At 35.6% G+C, this 20,496-nt stretch overlaps 2 protein-coding genes across 2 annotated transcripts; both read left to right on the top strand.

The window, feature by feature from the left end:
* The first annotated feature begins 6,077 nt into the window (after positions 1 to 6,077).
* On the top strand, positions 6,078 to 13,862 carry LOC149516911 (G-type lectin S-receptor-like serine/threonine-protein kinase SD2-5). The gene is made up of 2 exons (XM_089765228.1): positions 6,078 to 8,055; positions 13,387 to 13,862. The coding sequence occupies exons 1-2, from the start codon at positions 6,078 to 6,080 to the stop codon at positions 13,860 to 13,862; spliced, it is 2,454 nt and encodes an 817-aa protein (XP_089621354.1).
* A 2,136-nt stretch (positions 13,863 to 15,998) lies between these two features.
* Positions 15,999 to 18,455, top strand: LOC111317723 (G-type lectin S-receptor-like serine/threonine-protein kinase SD2-5). Its single transcript, XM_089765227.1, has one exon. It carries the CDS (start codon positions 15,999 to 16,001, stop codon positions 18,450 to 18,452), a length of 2,454 nt encoding a protein of 817 aa, XP_089621353.1. The 3' UTR covers positions 18,453 to 18,455.
* Positions 18,456 to 20,496: the final 2,041 nt, after the last annotated feature.

Genomic DNA, 20,496 nt, shown 5'->3' with positions numbered 1-20,496 from the left:
CAAAGTAAATCTTACAAACTATTGAAAGATTTTACTAATTATTTCTTTAAATGAAATTTAAATGAATTCGACGACAGAGCCTCCTCAGAGTAAGATACTAGTTTTCATAAATACTCATGAGGTAAGATAATTATCTTAAATTGCTATCAAACTATTTGAGTAATTTTAAGATCAATTTTTAATATCAAATATTTTTGGTAAATCATAAATATGGTTAAAGCTTGAATAATTTCAAATCAAATCGATACCTTCCTTGGAATGAGAGCTATGAGGGTGCTATAATATTTTTCATGCATAATTATACCCTCGAACTTTAAATCTAATTTTATTGATCAGAATCTACTATTTAAAAATACCTAAGTCAATTTTGAGACTCATCTTTAAAGTGAAACAGATTCAGTCAAGTGACCAATCACACCTAAACAAAAAAGATTAATGACGACTTCTAAAGTCCATGTGTAGTGATAAGTCCACGGATTATGACAATTTGAAAACTTCACGGGGATTATTCGAGAGTCAAACCAGTAAATAATTTCTTGTTTTCCAAGCCTAACCTAATAAAGTTAAGATTTTTTTTCTCCTACTTGTATTTTATTTATTTTTTCATTTTTTCATTTTATATTTCTATTATTCATTTACATATGCATAACATAAGCTCTACACCTAAGTTATGTCCCTTATGAGAGAGTAAAGTACTTATGCCTTCATGAGATTTTATGTCTTCACATGGGCTAGCCAAAAACTCTTACTCAAATTGAATCTTTTTCGTTTGTAGCCTATAATGAGTGAAGATTGGGGTGTCTTATTAGTCTATAATAGACAATGATGTAAGGAATAATTTAAGAACCCTTAAATTGTCAAACCTTTGAACCTAGCATGTAAATAAACCCTAAAGGTCTGAACTTAGGTTAGAGCCATTCTTTTCCTTGTGTTAGAAAATCCCAAATAAGACATATGATGTGACATTTATTCTGCCTGTAACTTTATATTTTTTCTTTGCATTTGTATACTAACATTTTATTTTTTGTATATATTATTCTTTGTATATATCATTTTTTTACTAACCCTTTTCTTTAATTTTATATGCATGCATTGACATCATTAAATCCTCTTTATTGCATTTATGCATTTTTGTATTTAATCTCACACATAATTTGATGGTCATATAAACATCACTTTAAATTTGCACCCTAATTGTGAAAAATTAATGTTCAAAGATAGCTCGGCCAACTTATCACAAATACAATACTTGAGCTCAAGCTAGAAGAATGGAATAAGATAATGCATGCCATGTTGAAAAATTGGAAAAAGCTTAGGAGAAAATCAAGGGAGAACTTAGTAAGATCCTTAAAGCTTTGGGTAAGCTGAATAAGGGAAAGGTGATAGAAGAAGATGTTTAGCATGAACTTTCTTATCCACTGTATCCTCTAAGTTATGGCCCACCTCAAGCCTAGTCCACTCCAAGCCTACCATTACAACAATTTGCATTTTTGACAGGCTATACTTACATAAAAATGCCATCCACAGTTAGAAAAGGGAATGTCCAAAGTTATAACAACACTAGCTTTATTGAAAAGGTAGTTGAATTGGTCCAAGTTCCTAATTTGGACATCCCTAAAGAGAAATTGAAAATGGTTGTGGCTTTGGAAGATTCAAAAGCTGATAACAAGATGATCATGCTCTAAAAAAGCTTACGAGCTGTTGAAGGGATAGATTTTTATGGCTCTATGGATGCTGCCAATCTTTGTTTTATCCTAAATGTTACGATTCCTTCGAAATTTAAAGTTTTGGAGTTTGAAAAGTACAATGGTAGTAAGTATCTGATAACTCATGTCACCATATATTGTCAAAATATGGTAGCCTACGCCAGTAATGAGAAGCTACTCATGCATGTAATCCAAGACAGTTTAACTAGTTTTACTGCAAGGCGGTATGTTCAGTTGGATAGGACCCATATCCGATCATGAAAGGATTTGACCCATTTTTTCATCAATCAATACCGATATATTATAAACATGGATCCTAATCGTTTTTCTTTACAAAGCATAAAGAAGAATGCAATAGTGTCCTTCAAAGAATATGCCCAATGGTAGAGGGATATGGTTATTCAAGTTCAACCTTTTTTGACTAAGAAAGAAACAACAGTCTTATTTGTAAACACTTTAAAAACACCTTATTATGAGAAGACGATAGAGAATGTATCACATCCCGAGACCAAGACGCAACACAGTCGTATTACCTTGAAGAAAACTCTAAAGTAATACAAAGCCTTCTTTCTTAATCATTCTAAAATTCTTCAATAAAACAATCTACCAAGTAAAATCCATATCTTTAATCAACCGATCATACATCTTTATATATCCAAATACAAACCATATAAAATATAAAACAGTCTCTTAAAATCTCATTGGCTAACATATTCTCTGATGATTAAGTAATCTTACTCATTTCATCTTCTAGCTTCCCACAAGACTAACCAAACTTATCACTTAGTCATCTGTAAAGAAAAAGTAAGAGGGGAATAGGCAAACCACAACTCCGTAAGTATAGGCTCATACACCTTACCAAATCAGGCATCATTTTCATATATGTTATATAGATCATTCAAAACATTCGTTAAATCATAATGTCAAAATATTTCAAAGGTCATCTTTCTATCAAACATTTCATAAATTCATAAATCAATATAAAAACATGTCAATTCATAAATCATTGCAAAATATGCTACTATTCAAATATCGTAATCAAACCAAATCATAGATCAATCATTAAAAATCATTATAAATCATTTTTATATACAAATCATAGATCAATCTTTAAAATCATCATAAATCATCATTATCATTAGCTACGATCACTGTTATAACCCGTGACATTGGTCGTATCGACAATTTCATCCTTATGATCATTGCTAACTATTATAACCCGCTAGCTAAGGCCTTACAATAACTACTACAACCTGTTAGTAAGGCTGTATGATCATGTCTATGTTAACTACTATAACCCATTACCCAGGGTCGTAGAACTAGTTCTGGTGTTGATGATCTCACTTCCCAGGGATGTAAAAACGTAGCCATCACAAAATCATTCTTTAAGCATAAATCATTTTCTCATTTCATTCATAAGCATGATCCATCATTTATATAGAGAAACACAAAATAATCATACGCTTGAACCTATTTTCATACACCAAAAATAATGAAATAAAATATTCATTCATTTAGAAACATATATATATATACATAGTTTTGAAAACAAGCAAAGTGTGTGAGATTCTACTTACCTCCATTCGATTCTACCATTTAATTTTTTCCCCAAAATAATTAATGGCCTATCCAAGATCATTTCAACATATCAGAATTTAATCAACCCTTTTTTAGACCATTTATACAAAAATCAACTAAGTTACACAAGGGTTAACTTAACTAACTAATATTGGCAACCTGACCTCTTTTCACTAAAACAGTCATAACTCAATATATCCAAATCAGAATTAAAATCTCTTTAATGCATTAGAAACTAGACTTGATAAGCTTTCTAACCATATATGATCAGCTTGTGGTTCCTTATAGATTAATTATAACAATTTTTGCAATCCACGTCATATGCTGCTGCCAGACAGCCTATATACCTTCCAATAAAAACTATGTATTTATTCACAGGAAACTCCAAATTCAATTTCGCTTGTTCTGTTGGAAAGCAGACTCAATAAGATTTTCATACATATATGCTTAATCTGTAATTCCTTATATAAAAGTTAAGACAATTTTCGTAATTCAACCCTGATGCTCCTACCTTACAGCTTGCATATCCTTAAGTAGAAATTAGACAACTCTTCATAGAGAACTCGAATTCAACTTTTGTTTATTTTATTAGAAAGTAGATTCAACATGCTTTCCAACAATATATAATAATCATAGCAATAATTTATCCATTAATACAAAATTTTATTTTAATTCATTATTACAAATCACAACATCTCATTCAAAAACAGAATTTCTTCTTCAATCTTTAGAAAACTCAAATCCCTACTTTTAGCCTTTAAACTCCATTCAATAATCATCAATAAATCTTAAGAACATGAAATAAACAAAACCCAGTAATTTACCTAAATAGATCATCAAGATTAATGAAAGATTTCATAATTTTTCTTGGTTTTGCTCTCAAAACTTCAACTCTAAATAATAGCAATCAACTTGATATTTCTTCTTAAATAAAAAGAGGGCATATACTCACCTTTAATGGATTAACTTGATTGTAGCCTCTGATTGTGAATCTCTAACTTAATTTTTCATATTCTCTAACTTTAAGGAAGATGAGGAAGAAGAACTCTATTTCCTTTCAGTTTCACGATAGCTAGGTTTTCTTTCATATAATACTACAACCCCTTTTTCTTTTACTAATGAATCTCTTAATAAACTGATGGGCTTTGGAATTAGTTTAGTCCAATTATTATTTGGGCTGGGGTATTACATAATGCAACAAAAAATTTTACTGATATAGTGATCTCATGAGAGATTATTGAAAATACCATCAAAAATAGCAAGTTTGAAGAAGGAGAGGCTAGCAATGCCAAAAAAGGTGGGATGTCTAAGAAGAAACTAGTTGAAGCCCAAGCGGTGAGTTTTGAGGGGTAACAATTCAAAAGTTATGCTTCATATCCATCACTTTATCATCCTGTTTACTACTCTGCAATGAACAATATTGCACCAATGCCTTACCAGGCTCATTCAGGCCCGGATGGATGGAATCATGTTCCAAAGATTGGAGGGATTTTCTAATGCTACCCCACTCTTCAGTTTGATAAAAGATTACCTCAGTTCACTTTGATCTTAAACAATTTGCCTCGTCTTTTTTTCCCCCATTTTTGGTCCCTTTTTATAGTAATTTTCAAGAGACTGTTTTGAGTCTATGGTTTAGATGGATTCTTTTAGGCGTCTGGTGATAGACATGGTAATTTAGTTCTTCATAGGAGGAGGTTGCTCTTTTGTTAACCATTTTCAGTTCCTTACAGCTATGGAGAACTATGTTTAACATTCAAGTTATAGAAAGATCAACCATAAAGTTTCCTTTTTCTGGTGAAATTGTTTCTCATTTTTATGAAAAAGTAGGTAACGACTGCCTCAAATTTATGCACGGACTGAGTCCACTTTTATCCCGTCTGAATATTAAAGCTTACAATGGTTGATTTGACCGAAGTCTTTAGTACCTTTCATGCTTCATCCTGATGTCTCTTAGCTTGATGCATACGCAGTTGTATTGAAAATACTGGAAGAACTTGACTCGCTGCAGGATTGAAATATTCGAATGTTATGACCTATATTTTTAAGCACAATGTAATAAACACGAAAATGTTACAAAAAATTATTAAAATATTAGAAATAGTCACACAAGAGTTATGATTTATAATTTTAATAACAATCGCATATAAATTTCAACAAAAATAAAAAAATTACATTTAGTTTGTTAATGAAAATTTGAAATGATAATTTTCGTGTTTTAAAAATACAAATACACAAATTATAAAAACAATGTAAATACCTGAATTGTGAGATCTAACATTCTAACTTTTTTTTCCTCATAATTATCGTTAAAAAAAACTTGTTTAGTCTTCTTTCATAAAATTTTAGTTAATTTAAATTTTATTCATAGGTGTATGTTTAGTTACATATATCATTTCTTCCGGTGGATAGTAAAACATCCATGGGTAGTCAAAAGGATTTGTCCAAGCGTTCTTGAAGTGGCAATTCTAGCTCTTCCTTAGCTCCTTTTGGCCAATAAAAGGGATTTTTTCTTTCAACACAATGGACACGTTTTGCAGACCAATGTCATTTTCCTTTCTTTCCAATTGTCCTCGGTCGGAAATTAATGAAGATGGTAATAGCATTCTTCTCATTTCTATGAATTTTCCAAACGAAATTAGTAGGTAGTTAGTCAAACTTTTGTTCTCTTTCTAGGTGCTTTCTTAAGAAATATGATAGCATGAATTGTATTGTTTTGTTTAGTGTAGTCAAGCTTGATGCCATTCTTGCAGCTAATTTACTCTTCCCTGGAAAGCCATTTCCCGTCCCAGAGCAATGATCACGAATATGAATACCTGTAGCTATTTTCTGAACATATTCTGGATTCTACTGACCATTCCATCATCACTTTTGATCAACGCTGAAATTATAGACTACCCATCATATGTCAATGCCCCGAATTCCTGGAGAAACAACCTCTCATATGACTTCAATTTCTGGGAGGTAACCGGTATGAAGCCGATCCTTGTCAATGGGATGTTTGTCTGTGGCTTTCACTGCAGCTTGGTGGGTGAGAGTTGCCTATTTGCTGTTTCCATCTTCAACAACAGTTTTGGTGATAATAACTCCAGCTTTTCTCCGAAAGTGGTTTGGTCCGCTAATCGAAACAATCCAGTTAAGTATCAGGCACTATTGCAGCTCACTCCAGAAGGTGGTCTTATCTTGAAAGATGGAGATGGTGTTGTGGTTTGGTCCCCCAACACATTAGGTAAGTCTGTTTCAAGGTTAAACTTAAGTGCTGAGGGAAACCTCATGCTGTTTGACAAAACCAACAAGATGGTTTGGCAGTCATTTGACTACCCAACAGACTCTTTAGTTCTTGGTCAAAGGCTAGCATCTGGGCAGAAGTTGAGGGCAAATGCATCGGAATTCAATTCAAGCGAAGGTTTGTATGCATTTGCAATCATTGATGGTCTATTCACTGCTTACATGGATGCATATCCTTCCCAAAACTATTACAGATCACGTTGGATGAAAGCAAGCAATACAGGGCAACCTAATGTTGAATACTACCTGGATAGTGGGGATGGGATTCTCTCCGTGCCAGACTGGGCTAATTTTATACAGTTGGGAAGTGACAGTTACTTGAGGGCATATGAATGGAGAGAATCGAAATGGGTAGGGATTGATCTATTTGGAATTAGTCGATGTAGTTATCCATTGGCATGTGGAAAATATGGCGTTTGTTTAGAAGTGGGATGCGATTGCCCTGAAGCTGCAAATCAAAGCCAAATAACTTATTTTAAGCCAATAAATTATAATAGACGGGATCTTGGGTGTTCCGCAATTTTACCAATTTCTTGTGAGCTTTCTGTTCATCAGAGTCTTCTCGAACTCCAGGGCATCTATGAGTATGACGCATTTCTTTTCACGAGTAATGATAACAACAAGAGTATAGAAGACTGTAAGGAAGTCTGTTTAAAGAACTGTTCTTGCAAAGCTGTGATACATATAGAAGGTTACTGCTATTTTCTATCTGAAGTATTGTCCCTCAAGAAGTATAATTCTAGTGATTATGATTCTTACAACACCTCTGTTTTTATAAAGGTGCAGAATTTTCCAAGTGCACAGAATCCTAACAACAATCTTTCATCACTGGAGTTCCCTCAAAGGAAAAGGCAGGATATGGCAGTTATTCTAGGCTCAACTCTTGGAGGTATCTCTGGTGTGTTTCTTATATGCACTTTCTGTTTTCTAAGAATTAAAAAAGGGTTCAAAGAGGTTGAGGAGGATTATCTGGACAACATATCGGGAATGCCAACTAGATTTTCTTTTGAAGAGTTGAAGAATGTGACGAAGAATTTTAGCAACAAGCTCGGTGAAGGAGGATTTGGGTCTGTTTTTCAAGGAACATTACCTTCGGGTTCTGAAGTTGCAGTGAAGCATCTTGATGGCTTTGGTCCAGCCAAGAAATCTTTCATAGCAGAAGTTCAGACTATAGGAAGCATCCACCATTTCAATTTGGTAAGTTTGGTTGGATTTTGTGCTGAAAAATTTACCTGGCTTTTAGTCTACGAGTACATGTGCAAAGGGTCACTGGATCAATGGATCTTCCACAAAAATCAAGAGCTCGCTCTTGGTTGGAAAATTAGAAAGAAAATCATTTTAGATATAGCCAAGGGACTAGCTTATCTTCATGAAGAATGCAACCAAAAGATAATTCACTTAGACATCAAACCACAAAACATCCTTCTAGATGAGAATTTCAATGCCAAAGTTTCCGATTTTGGATTATCTAAGCTAATTGGAAGATGTTAGGAAAATGGGGTCCAGTCCCATGTAAGTGGTTTTGGACCAAGTAAAGGCCATGGGCCTTGATCTTTTATTTTACACAGAGCCCTAGCTACTTAATAAAAAAAAAGAGGTGGGGTTGTTTTGTGTGTGTGTCGACAACCAAGCAGAGAAAGAAGAAAAGCCAGGAAAAGCAGAGAGAGAAAAAGGAGAAGGGAGAGTTGATTAAACGGAAGTCGATCCGTGGTCCGATTGAGTTGGAACCTTGTCAGGAGGTTTATGATTCAGAGTTATACATTCTGAACGGTGAAGATCGGGTTTGAAGCTCTCTAGGAACAAATCCAGGGTGTATTTGTTGAGTCACTTATTTGGTGAGATTTCTCCAATTGTTTCTCTAGTTGTTGATTAGCTCTAGTTTTAGCTAGAGAAGAACTTTGTATAACTATTATTTGATAGTGAAGATTTTTCTGGTGGCCCGTGGTTTTTCCCTCTACACTGGAGGGTTTTCCACGTAAATCTTGGTGTGCTTTATTTTTCCTGCGCATTTGATTATTGATTGTTGTCTATTGCTTCTGTATTGTTGTGATTATTGCTTCAGGCGCAACAAGTGGTATCAGAGCGAGGGTTATTTTGAGACATCGATACAGAAGCATCCCAGGATAGAAGTAAATTCTGTTTGAGATCATGGAGGGTGATACAGGTTCCATGATAAAATTGACAGCATCAAATTATTCAATTTGGAAGCCTATGATGGAGGATCATCTATACTGCAAAGATTTGTATGAGCCAGTATTGGGTGATTCGGCTAAACCAGCAGATATGAAAGATGAAAGCTGGAAGAAGCTAGGTAGAAAGACGCTGGCTACAATCAGAAAATGGGTTGATATCAGCGTGTTCCATCATGTAGCGCAGGAGTCAGATGCTCACATTGTTTGAGAAAAATTGGCAGCATTGTATGAGAGAAAAACAGGTATGAATAAAGTTATGCTTGTTAAAAAAATTGCAACTTTACAGTACAGGGATGGACGATCTGTTACAGAGCACTTGAGTGATTTTCAAGATATATTTAATCGGATGACTACTATGGAACTTAAGATGGATGATGAAATGAAGGCATTATTTCTTTTGGGTTCATTGCCAAATAGCTGGAATACTCTAGTTGTGACTGTTCTTAATTCAGCTCCTGATTATAAGGTGACATTAGAGATGGTAAAGGACAGTATGCTTAATGAAGAAGCGAGGCGAAAAGATGTAGACCCTGGGAATCAAGCTCTGGTCACAGAGAACAGGGGTAGAAACATCGACAGAAGTCAGGACTCAAAAGGCCGTGGTAAGTCTAAACATAGATCCAAGTCTAGAGGTAAAGTGAAGTGTTTCCATTGTGGTAAGGCGGGTCATATAAAACGAAACTGTAGAATCTTAAAGCAAGAGCGAAAAGATGAGAAAGGCAAGAGTTCAGATGATGGCAATGTTGCAGCAGTGAATTCAGATAGTGATTCAGTTACTTTGATTTGTACACATGGTGATTGTAATCATGTTAGTGATCCCGACATTGAGTGGATAGTTGACACAGGAGCGGCATATCATTGTGTTCCTAAGAGAGAGTTGTTTACAACTTACAAAGCAGGAGACTTTGGTTGTACCAAGATGGGAAACAAGAGTGTGTCGCAGATTGTTGGGATTGGTGATATTGTTGTACAAACTAGTACAGGCTGCATGTTGACTTTGAGAGATGTCAGACACATTCCAGATATGAGAATGAACTTGCTTGCTATTAATGTCCTTGATAAGGAGGGATATGAAAGCCGAAAAAAGAATGGACAGTGGAAGCTTCTCAAAGGATCTATGGTAGTTGCAAGGGGAAAATTATGCTGCACAATGTATAAGACATGGATGCAATTGAACGGTAACCAGGTAAATACCGTTGAAAATGATGTTTCAGCAAACTTGTGGCACAGGAGGCTGGCACACATGAGTGAAAAAGGGTTACAGGTTTTGGCAAGGCACTCTCTCATTCCCTTGACCAAAGGTATGTCTCTCGATTCATGTGATTATTGTTTGTTTGGTAAGCATCATAGAGTTTCTTTTCGTAAAAGTTCTCAGAGAAAAGAAAATAGATTGGAATTAATTTATTCTGATGTATGTGGTCCCATTGAGGTTGAGTCATTAGGTGGTAGCAGATATTTTGTTACTTTTATTGATGATGCTTCACGTAAAACTTGGGTGTATATGTTGAAATATAAAAGTCAGGTACTGCAGTATTTTCAAAAATTTCATGCCATGGTTGAAAGGATGACAGGGTTACCCTTAAAGTGTATTCGAACTGATAATGGTGGGGAATACACATCTAAAAGCTTTGAAGAGTATTGCTCAAAGCATGGGATCAGGCATGAGAGGACAGAACCTGGAACACCGCAGCATAATGGTATAGCTGAAAGAATGAATCGCACCATTGTGGAAAAAGTCAGATGTATGTTGAGGATGGCAAAATTACCAAAGCCATTCTGGGGTGAAGCAGTCAACACAGCTTGTTATTTACTTAACAGGTCACCATCAGTTCCTTTGGGCTTTGACATTCCAGAAAGAGTGTGGACAGGAAAAGATGCTTCATACTCTCACTTAAAAGTTTTTGGGTGTAAAGCATTCATGCATGTACCAAAAGAGCAGAGGTCAAAGCTTGATAGTAAAGCTACACAGTGTGTTTGTAGGATATGGTGATGAGGAATTTGGCTACAGGGTATGGGATCCAGTAAAGAGAAAGACAGTCAGAAGCAGAGATGTGGTCTTTCATGAAAAAGAAACCATAGCAGACCTTGAGAAAAATGAGAAGACTACACGAGTTACTGTTGAGTGTGATATTTCAACACCGACAGGGATTTCACAGGAAAGAGCCACAGATGGTGAAAATGAGCCAGAAACAGAACTTGGGGATATGAATGAGCCAGCCATAGTTGGTGATGAGCCAGATGCTATTAGTTTTGAGCAGGGGGAGCAATCCTCTCTACCTGAGAGTGTTGAGCAGAGGGAGCTACCTTCAGCATCAAGTGATGTAGAGTCTCAGCCCAGAAGATCTACTAGAGAGCGCAGGCCATCTACCAGGTATTCAAGTTCAGATTTTATTTTAGTTACCAGTGAAGGGGAGCCAGAAAGCTTTCAAGATGTGCAGGCTACTCCGGATAGAGAGCACTGGTTAAAAGCAATGAAAGAAGAGATGGAGTCATTGCGAAAGAATGGTACTTATGATCTTGTTAAACTTCCAACAGGAAAGAGGCCATTAAAGAATAAATGGGTGTTCAAGTTGAAAAAGGATGGTGACAAACTAGTGAGGTACAAAGCTCGATTGGTAGTAAAAGGTTTTTCTCAAAAACCAGGCATCGATTTTGATGAGATTTTTGCTCCAGTTGTAAAAATGAGTTCTATTCGAGTGGTACTGAGATTGACAGCTAGTTTGAATCTTGAACTTGAGCAACTTGATGTTAAAACTGCATTTTTGCATGGTGATTTGCAGGAGAACATTTATATGAATCAGCCTGAGGGTTTTGAAGTGAAAGGGAAAGAGCACTTAGTTTGCAAATTGAAGAAAAGCTTGTATGGCTTGAAACAAGCTCCACGACAGTGGTACAAGAAGTTTGATTCTTTTATGGTGAGTCATAGCTATAAAAGAACAGCAGCGGATTCTTGTGTGTATGTTAAACAATTCTCTAATGGTAACTTCATTATCCTATTATTATATGTTGATGATATGTTGATTGTAGGACAAGATGCTAGTATGGTTTGCAGGTTGAAAGAACAATTGTCTAAGTCTTTTGATATGAAAGATTTAGGTCCAGCAAAGCAGATTCTTGGTATGGACATTATCCGGGATAGGAGAGCTGGAAAGCTGTGGTTGTCACAGGAAAAGTATGTTGAACGAGTGCTTGGTAGATTCAACATGCAACATGCTAAATCAGTTAGCAGTTCACTTGCCAACCATTTTCACCTAAGTAAGAAATCTTGTCCAGTGTCTAAGGAAGAGCAACTAGCTATGTCTAGTATTCCTTATTCTTCTGCAGTCGGTTCTTTAATGTATCTTATGGTTTGTACAAGGCCTGACATTGCTCATGCAGTTGGTGTAGTGAGCAGATTTCTTTCTAATCCAGGGAAGGTTCACTGGGAAGCAGTGAAATGGATTTTTAGATATTTGAGGGGTACCTCAAAAATGTGCTTGACTTATGGAGTTTCACAACCAGTTCTAGAAGGGTTTACTGATGCTGACATGGCAGGCGATCTTGATGGTAGGAAATCTACTTCAGGGTATTTGTTTACTTTTGCAGGAGGAGCTGTATCTTGGCAGTCTAAGTTGCAGAAGTGTGTTGCTTTGTCAACTACAGAGGCTGAGTATATTGCAGCAACTGAAGCATGTAAAGAAATGCTTTGGATGAAACGTTTTCTTCTTGAATTAGGGTTGAATCAGAAAGAGTATGTGGTATTTTGTGATAGCCAGAGTGCTTTAGATTTGAGTAAGAATACCATGTACCATGCTAGAACAAAGCACATTGATGTTAGATATCATTGGTTACGTTCAGTGATTGAAGAACAGCAGATGCTATTGAAGAAAGTCCATACTGATAAAAATGTGGCAGATATGTTGACTAAGATACTTCCCAGGGAAAAGCTTGAGCTTTGTAGTAACTTGGCCGGAATGAGTTCCCTGGCCAAGGTAAGTTCCAAATGAAACTGCTATGGTGATGAATCTCCTCCTAATGGGGCTGGAGGGGGAGATTGTTAGGAAAATGGGGTCCAGTCCCATGTAAGTGGTTTTGGACCAAGTAAAGGCCATGGGCCTTGATCTTTTATTTTACACAGAGCCCTAGCTACTTAATAAAAAAAAAGAGGTGGGGTTGTTTTGTGTGTGTGTCGACAACCAAGCAGAGAAAGAAGAAAAGCCAGGAAAAGCAGAGAGAGAAAAAGGAGAAGGGAGAGTTGATTAAACGGAAGTCGATCCGTGGTCCGATTGAGTTGGAACCTTGTCAGGAGGTTTATGATTCAGAGTTATACATTCTGAACGGTGAAGATCGGGTTTGAAGCTCTCTAGGAACAAATCCAGGGTGTATTTGTTGAGTCACTTATTTGGTGAGATTTCTCCAATTGTTTCTCTAGTTGTTGATTAGCTCTAGTTTTAGCTAGAGAAGAACTTTGTATAACTATTATTTGATAGTGAAGATTTTTCTGGTGGCCCGTGGTTTTTCCCTCTACACTGGAGGGTTTTCCACGTAAATCTTGGTGTGCTTTATTTTTCCTGCGCATTTGATTATTGATTGTTGTCTATTGCTTCTGTATTGTTGTGATTATTGCTTCAGGCGCAACAGAAGAGACCAAAGTCAAGTCATAACAACCATGAGGGGAACGCCTGGTTATATGGCTCCTGAATGGTTAAGCTCGGTCATCACTGAGAAAGCAGATGTCTATAGCTTCGGTATTGTGGTCCTAGAGATTCTGTGTGGGCGAAAAAATGTGGATTTATCTCAACAGGAGGAAGATAGGCATTTACTGAGTCTTTTCAGGAGAAAGCAAGAAGAAGGGCAACTTGTGGATCTAATCGATAAGTGCAGCGAAGATATGCAGGCAAATGCAGCTGAAGTCATGGAGATGATGAAGGTTGCTACATGGTGTTTACAAAATGAACACGCCAGGAGGCCTTCCATGTCCACAGTAGTGAAGATTTTTGAGGGTTCAGTTGATTTTGTTGCTACCTTGACCGACAAATTTCTAAATGAATCGACAGTACCTGCAGCTGTGGAGACTGTTGCTTCAACAGCTTTACCCTCTATCTTATCTGGGCCAAGGTGAAGATCATGGAGATCTTCGATATAATTCATGAAGATGGGGATGTAAGTCAAGGTATGTTCCCAAGTTCCTATCCTATCCTATTTGCTGTTTAAGTGTAGAATTATTCCTCTATCGAAGCTTGTTTTGTTTCATGCATTATATTCATCCCAAATTTTGGGTCCCAATCAGAGTTGTTTAGTTCGTATGATTGTATCAAGAAGAAAGTTCAAGTTTCAAGTTTGTTTTTTGAACAGTTCAACTTTCAAGTTTTAAAATGACCTATTAAATGTATTGAGTATTAGTTTAGATAACAAAATTATATCCTTCTCATGCATTAAGTATATAAGAATTAAATGATTAAATTTTAAAATACATATAACTTAACTTTGTAAGTGAAAATGTAAATAAAAAAAATTACTAATAATTCCAATACTATGGTTAAATATTCACTGTGGTCCCTCTCAAATAATTTTATTAATTTAATTATTATGGATTCATGGATTGTGCAATTAAAAAAAATTGATGACACCTCAATTTTCCAAACAGTTAAATTTGATTAAAATTGTTATTGTTTTAAACTATTGAATTAAATGTCCAAATGCAGAAATCCAATTTTCTATTTTTGGATAAGTTAAATTTTATTCATCCAAAAAAAATAGCGAGTCTACTACAAGAAATTTAAAGATCACAATGAATAAGAAAAGCATAAAAACGAATCAACCGAATAATGTATCATCAAGACCCCAATTACGATGAAGAAGTATATTGATAGAAGTGGCAGATGTAGGGTGAGTACCATGTAGCCTGTATCGCACTGCATCCTTCACAAACTGCAAAATGGAGCTACTGCAGTCATTACGCAGACAGAAAACTCTCTTGTTTCATTCCTTTCACACACCATAGATAAACGCATTCCAGGCTATTTTAAAGATAACCGGCAGGAGGGATTTACCTTTGAAATTAATTTTGATCCAACTGAATTCATTTTGCCACTCATGCACTGACCTTTGAATTAAACTTCCTTTTATAAAGCAAGCTGTTGGGGTATGAAAGAATACCCCATTTGCATAATTCTGTTTTCTTTATAAGAAAAAAGAAAGAAACTATCTTCACAAAAATATTAGATGGGATAGCAAAACACCAATTCCGAAGGGAAGGTGGGATGAAGTGAAGAAGTTGATTTTCTTTCTAATACCATTCCAAGAACGTAATTCCCACCCCCCCCCCCCCCCCCCAAGGCCTCATTGGTTGTTTGTGATTTTGACATCAATGACATGTGCTTTTAGATGTCATTCAGTATTTTTTTTTTATTGGCTCAAATAAATTTATTTATATGAAATTTAATAAATTAATTATTTTTTTATTTTTTACAAATTGTTAATAAATTTAAATTTAAAATAATTTAAAAAATAATTTTTTTTTATCACTTGACCCAAGATTAAAAGGATTTCAAATATTAGAAATAGTCACACAAGAGTTATGATTTATAATTTTAATAACAATCGCATATAAATTTCAACAAAAATAAAAAAATTACATTTAGTTTGTTAATGAAAATTTGAAATGATAATTTTCGTGTTTTAAAAATACAAATACACAAATTATAAAAACAATGTAAATACCTGAATTGTGAGATCTAACATTCTAACTTTTTTTTCCTCATAATTATCGTTAAAAAAAACTTGTTTAGTCTTCTTTCATAAAATTTTAGTTAATTTAAATTTTATTCATAGGTGTATGTTTAGTTACATATATCATTTCTTCCGGTGGATAGTAAAACATCCATGGGTAGTCAAAAGGATTTGTCCAAGCGTTCTTGAAGTGGCAATTCTAGCTCTTCCTTAGCTCCTTTTGGCCAATAAAAGGGGTTTTTTCTTTCAACACAACGGACACGTTTTGCAGACCAATGTCATTTTCCTCTCTTTCCAATTGTCCTCTGTCGAAAATTAATGAAGATGGTAATAGCATTCTTCTCATTTCTATGAATTTTCCAAACGAAACTAGTAGGTAGTTAGTCAAACTTTTTTCTCTTTCTAGGTGCTTTCTTAAGAAATATGATAGCATGAATTGTATTGTTTTGTTTAGTTTAGTCAAGCTTGATGCCATTCTTGCAGCTAATTTACTCTTCCCTGGAAAGCCATTTGCCGTCGCAGAGCAATGATCATGAATATGAATACCTGTAGCTACTTTCTGAACACATTCTGGATTCTACTGACCATTCCATCATCACTTTTGATCAACGCTGAAATCATAGACTACCCATCATATGTCAATGCCCCGAATTCCTGGAGAAACAACCTCTCATATGACTTCAATTTCTGGGAGGTAACCGGTGTGAAGCCGATCCTTGTCAATGGGATGTTTGTCTGTGGCTTTCACTGCAGCTTGGTGGGTGAGAGTTGCCTATTTGCTGTTTCCATCTTCAACAACAGTTTTGGTGATAGTAACTCCATCTTTTCTCCGAAAGCGGTGTGGTCCGCTAATCGAAACAATCCAGTTAAGTATCAGGCACTATTGCAGCTCACTCCAGAAGGTGGTCTTATCTTGAAAGATGGAGATGGTGTTGTGGTTTGGTCCCCCAACACATTAGGTAAGTCTGTTTCAAGGTTAAACTTAAGTGCAGAGGGAAACCTCATGCTGTTTGACAAAACCAACAAGATGGTTTGGCAGTCATTTGACTACCCAACAGACTCTTTAGTTCTTGGTCAAAGGCTAGTATCCGGGCAGAAGTTGAGGGCAAATGTATCGGAATTCAATTCAAGCGAAGGTTTGTATGCATTTGCAATCATTGATGGTCTATTCACTGCTTACATGGATGCATATCCTTCCCAAAACTATTACAGATCACGTTGGATGGGATTAAGCAATACATGGCAACCTAATGTTGATTACTACCTGGATAGTGGGGATGGGATTCTCTCCGTGCCAGACTCGGCTAATTTTATACAGTTGGGAAGTGACGGTTACTTGAGGGCATATGAATGGAGAGAATCGAAATGGGTAGGGATTGATCTATTTGGAATTAGTCGATGTAGTTATCCATTGGCATGTGGAAAATATGGCGTTTGTTTAGAAGTGGGATGCGATTGCCCTGAAGCTGCAAATCAAAGCCAAATAACTTATTTTAAGCCAATAAATTATAATAGACGGGATCTTGGGTGTTCTGCAATTTTACCAATTTCTTGTGAGCTTTCTGTTCATCAGCGTCTTCTCGAACTCCAGGGCATCTATGAGTATGACGCATTTCTTTTCACGAGTAATGATAACAACAAGAGTATAGAAGATTGTAAGGAAGTCTGTTTAAAGAACTGTTCTTGCAAAGCTTTGATACATATAGATGGTTACTGCTATTTTCTATCTGAAGTATTGTCCCTCAAGAAGTATAATTCTAGTGATTATGATTCTTACAACACCTCTGTTTTTATAAAGGTGCAGAATTTTCCAAGTGCACAGAATCCTAACAACAATCTTTCATCACTGGAGTTCCCTCAAAGGAAAAGGCAGGATATGGCAGTTATTCTAGGCTCAACTCTTGGAGGTATCTCTGGTGTGCTTCTTATATGCACTTTCTGTTTTCTAAGAATTAAAAAAGGGTTCAAAGAGGTTGAGGAGGATTATCTGGACAACATATCGGGAATGCCAACTAGATTTTCTTTTGAAGAGTTGAAGAATGTGACGAAGAATTTTAGCAACAAGCTCGGTGAAGGAGGATTTGGGTCTGTTTTTCAAGGAACACTAACTTCGGGTTCTGAAGTTGCAGTGAAGCATCTTGATGGCTTTGGTCCAGCCAAGAAATCTTTCATAGCAGAAGTTCAGACTATAGGAAGCATCCACCATTTCAATTTGGTAAGTTTGGTTGGATTTTGTGCTGAAAAATTTACCTGGCTTTTAGTCTACGAGTACATGTGTAAAGGGTCACTGGATCAATGGATCTTTCACAACAATCAAGAGCTCGCTCTTGGTTGGAAAATTAGAAAGAAAATCATTTTAGATATAGCCAAGGGACTAGCTTATCTTCATGAAGAATGCAACCAAAAGATAATTCACTTAGACATCAAACCACAAAACATCCTTCTAGATGAGAATTTCAATGCCAAAGTTTCCGATTTTGGATTATCTAAGCTAATTGGAAGAGACCAAAGTCAAGTCATAACAACCATGAGGGGAACGCCTGGTTATATGGCTCCTGAATGGTTAAGCTCAGTCATCACTGAGAAAGCAGATGTCTATAGCTTCGGTATTGTGGTCCTAGAGATTCTGTGTGGGCGAAAAAATGTGGATGTATCTCAACAGGAGGAAGATAGGCATTTACTGAGTCTTTTCAGGAGAAAGCAAGATGAAGGGCAACTTGTGGATCTAATCGATAAGTGCAGCGAAGATATGCAGGCAAATGCAGCCGAAGTCATGGAGATGATGAAGGTTGCTACATGGTGTTTACAAAATGAATATGCCAGGAGGCCTTCCATGTCCACAGTGGCGAAGATTTTTGAAGGTTCAGTTGATTTTGTTTGTACCTTGAACGACAAATTTCTAAATGAATTGACAGTACCTGAAGCTGTGGAGACTTTTGCTTCAACAGCTTTACCTTCAATCTTATCTGGGCCAAGGTGAAGATCATGGAGATCTTCAATATAATTCATGAAGATGGGGATGTAAGCCAAGGTATGTTCCCAAGCTCCTTTCCGATCCTTTATCGAAGCTTGCTTTGTTTTATGTATTATATTCATCCCAAATTTTGGGTCCCAAGCAGAGTTGTTTAGTTCGTATGATCATATCTAGAAGAGAGTTCAAGTTTCAAGTTTTTTTTAGCAAGAGTTCAAATTTCAAGTTTTAAAATGACCTATTAAATGTATCGAATATTAGTTTAGATAGCACAAATATTGAATAAATTTTTAGAAACTGCAGATTTGAAAGAATTTAAACACATAATATTTTTTTTGTGCATTAAATATATAAGAATTAAAGGATTAAAATTTAATATATAACTTTGTAATTGAAAATGTAAATAAATAAATGACAAATAATTCCTATACTATGGTTAAATATTCACTGTAGTCTCTTCCAAATAATTTTATTAATTTAATTATTATAATTATTATGGATTCATGGATTGTGCAATTAAAAAAATTGATAACACCTCAATTTACCAAACGGTTAAATTTGATTAAAACTGTTATTCTTTTTGAACTACTGAATTAAATGTCCAAATGCGGAAATTCAATTTTCTATTTTTGGATAAGTTAAATTTTATTCATCCAAAAAAAAATAGCGAGTCTACTACAAGAAATTTAAAGATCACAATGAATAAGAAAAGCATCAAAACGAATGAACCGAATAATGTATCATCAAGACCCCAATTACGATAAAGAAGTATGTTGATAGAAGTGGCAGATGTAGGGTGAGTACCATGTAGCCTGTATCGTACTGCATCCTTCACAAACTGCAAAATGGAGCTACTGCAGTCATTACGCTGACAGAAAACTCTCTTGTTTCATTCCTTTCACACACCATAGATAAACGCATTCCAGGCTATTTTAAAGATAACCGGCAGGAGGGATTTACCTTTGAAATTAATTTTGATCCAATTGAATGTTGGGAACACCACAGTTTTGATACTATTTGTTGGGCTAAAAGCCTCCAATCCAATCAAGTGAAATCAAATAATAAATCAAACACACAAAAGACAATAATTTAACGTGGTTCGGTCCAACTGATTTACATCCACGAATGAGAAACAAGATCCACTAGTTGTAGAGAATTACAAACTTACATCAAATCATCAACCTCACTCAACGATCAATACTCATAAGACACTCTCAATCTCCTCTAGTCCTATGGAGTATTCTCAACCCAAACAAACACAAACACAAACACAAACCCTTGTGCACCTTTTTAACATAACCAAACACATACCCATATGCTCCCATACATTATATTTATGTGGACCCTCTCAGTCTCTTCTAGTCCACTCATAAACAAACATACACACCCATAAGACGTAGAGCCTTAATACTCTTATGGGTGTCTATCCCACAAAACCCTACAACTCTCTTACATATTTTTCTCATATCTAACCCTGTAGAGACTTCACCTATTTATAACCATACAAACTTACCCATTAAGAATCCCTCTCCTCTTATAATTCTTTTCCTGTGAGTAAAACTTACCTATTAAGAATCCATTTCCTTTTAAAATTCTTCTCTTGCAAGTCAAATTTACCTATTAAGAATCTTCTTTCTCTTAGAATTCTTCTTTTGCAAGTCTTCTTGTCCATCAAGCAATATCTAACAAATCTCAAACAAATCTCTAACAAATCTCAAACAAATCTCTTATGAAATTTGAGTCAATATTACCAACATTGAATTCATTTTGCCACTCATGCACTTACCTTTGAATTAAACTTCCTTTTATAAAGCAAGCAGTTGGGGTATGAAAGAATAACCCATTTGCATAATTCTGTTTTCTTTATAAGAAAAAAGAGAAGAAAATATCTTCACAAAAATATTAGATGGGATAGCAAAACACCCATTCCGAAAGGAATGTGGGATGAAGTGAAGAAGTTGATTTTCTTTCTAATACCATCCCAAGAACGTAATTTCCCCCCCAAGGCGTCATTGGTCGTTTGTGAGTTTGACATCAATGACATGTGCTTTTA

Source organism: Durio zibethinus, chromosome 9 (genome assembly GCF_047325235.1).
Source record: "Durio zibethinus cultivar Kanyao isolate XHJ-2024 chromosome 9, ASM4732523v1, whole genome shotgun sequence".
NCBI lineage: Eukaryota > Viridiplantae > Streptophyta > Magnoliopsida > Malvales > Malvaceae > Durio > Durio zibethinus.
This window is presented reverse-complemented; position numbering and strand designations above follow the sequence as displayed.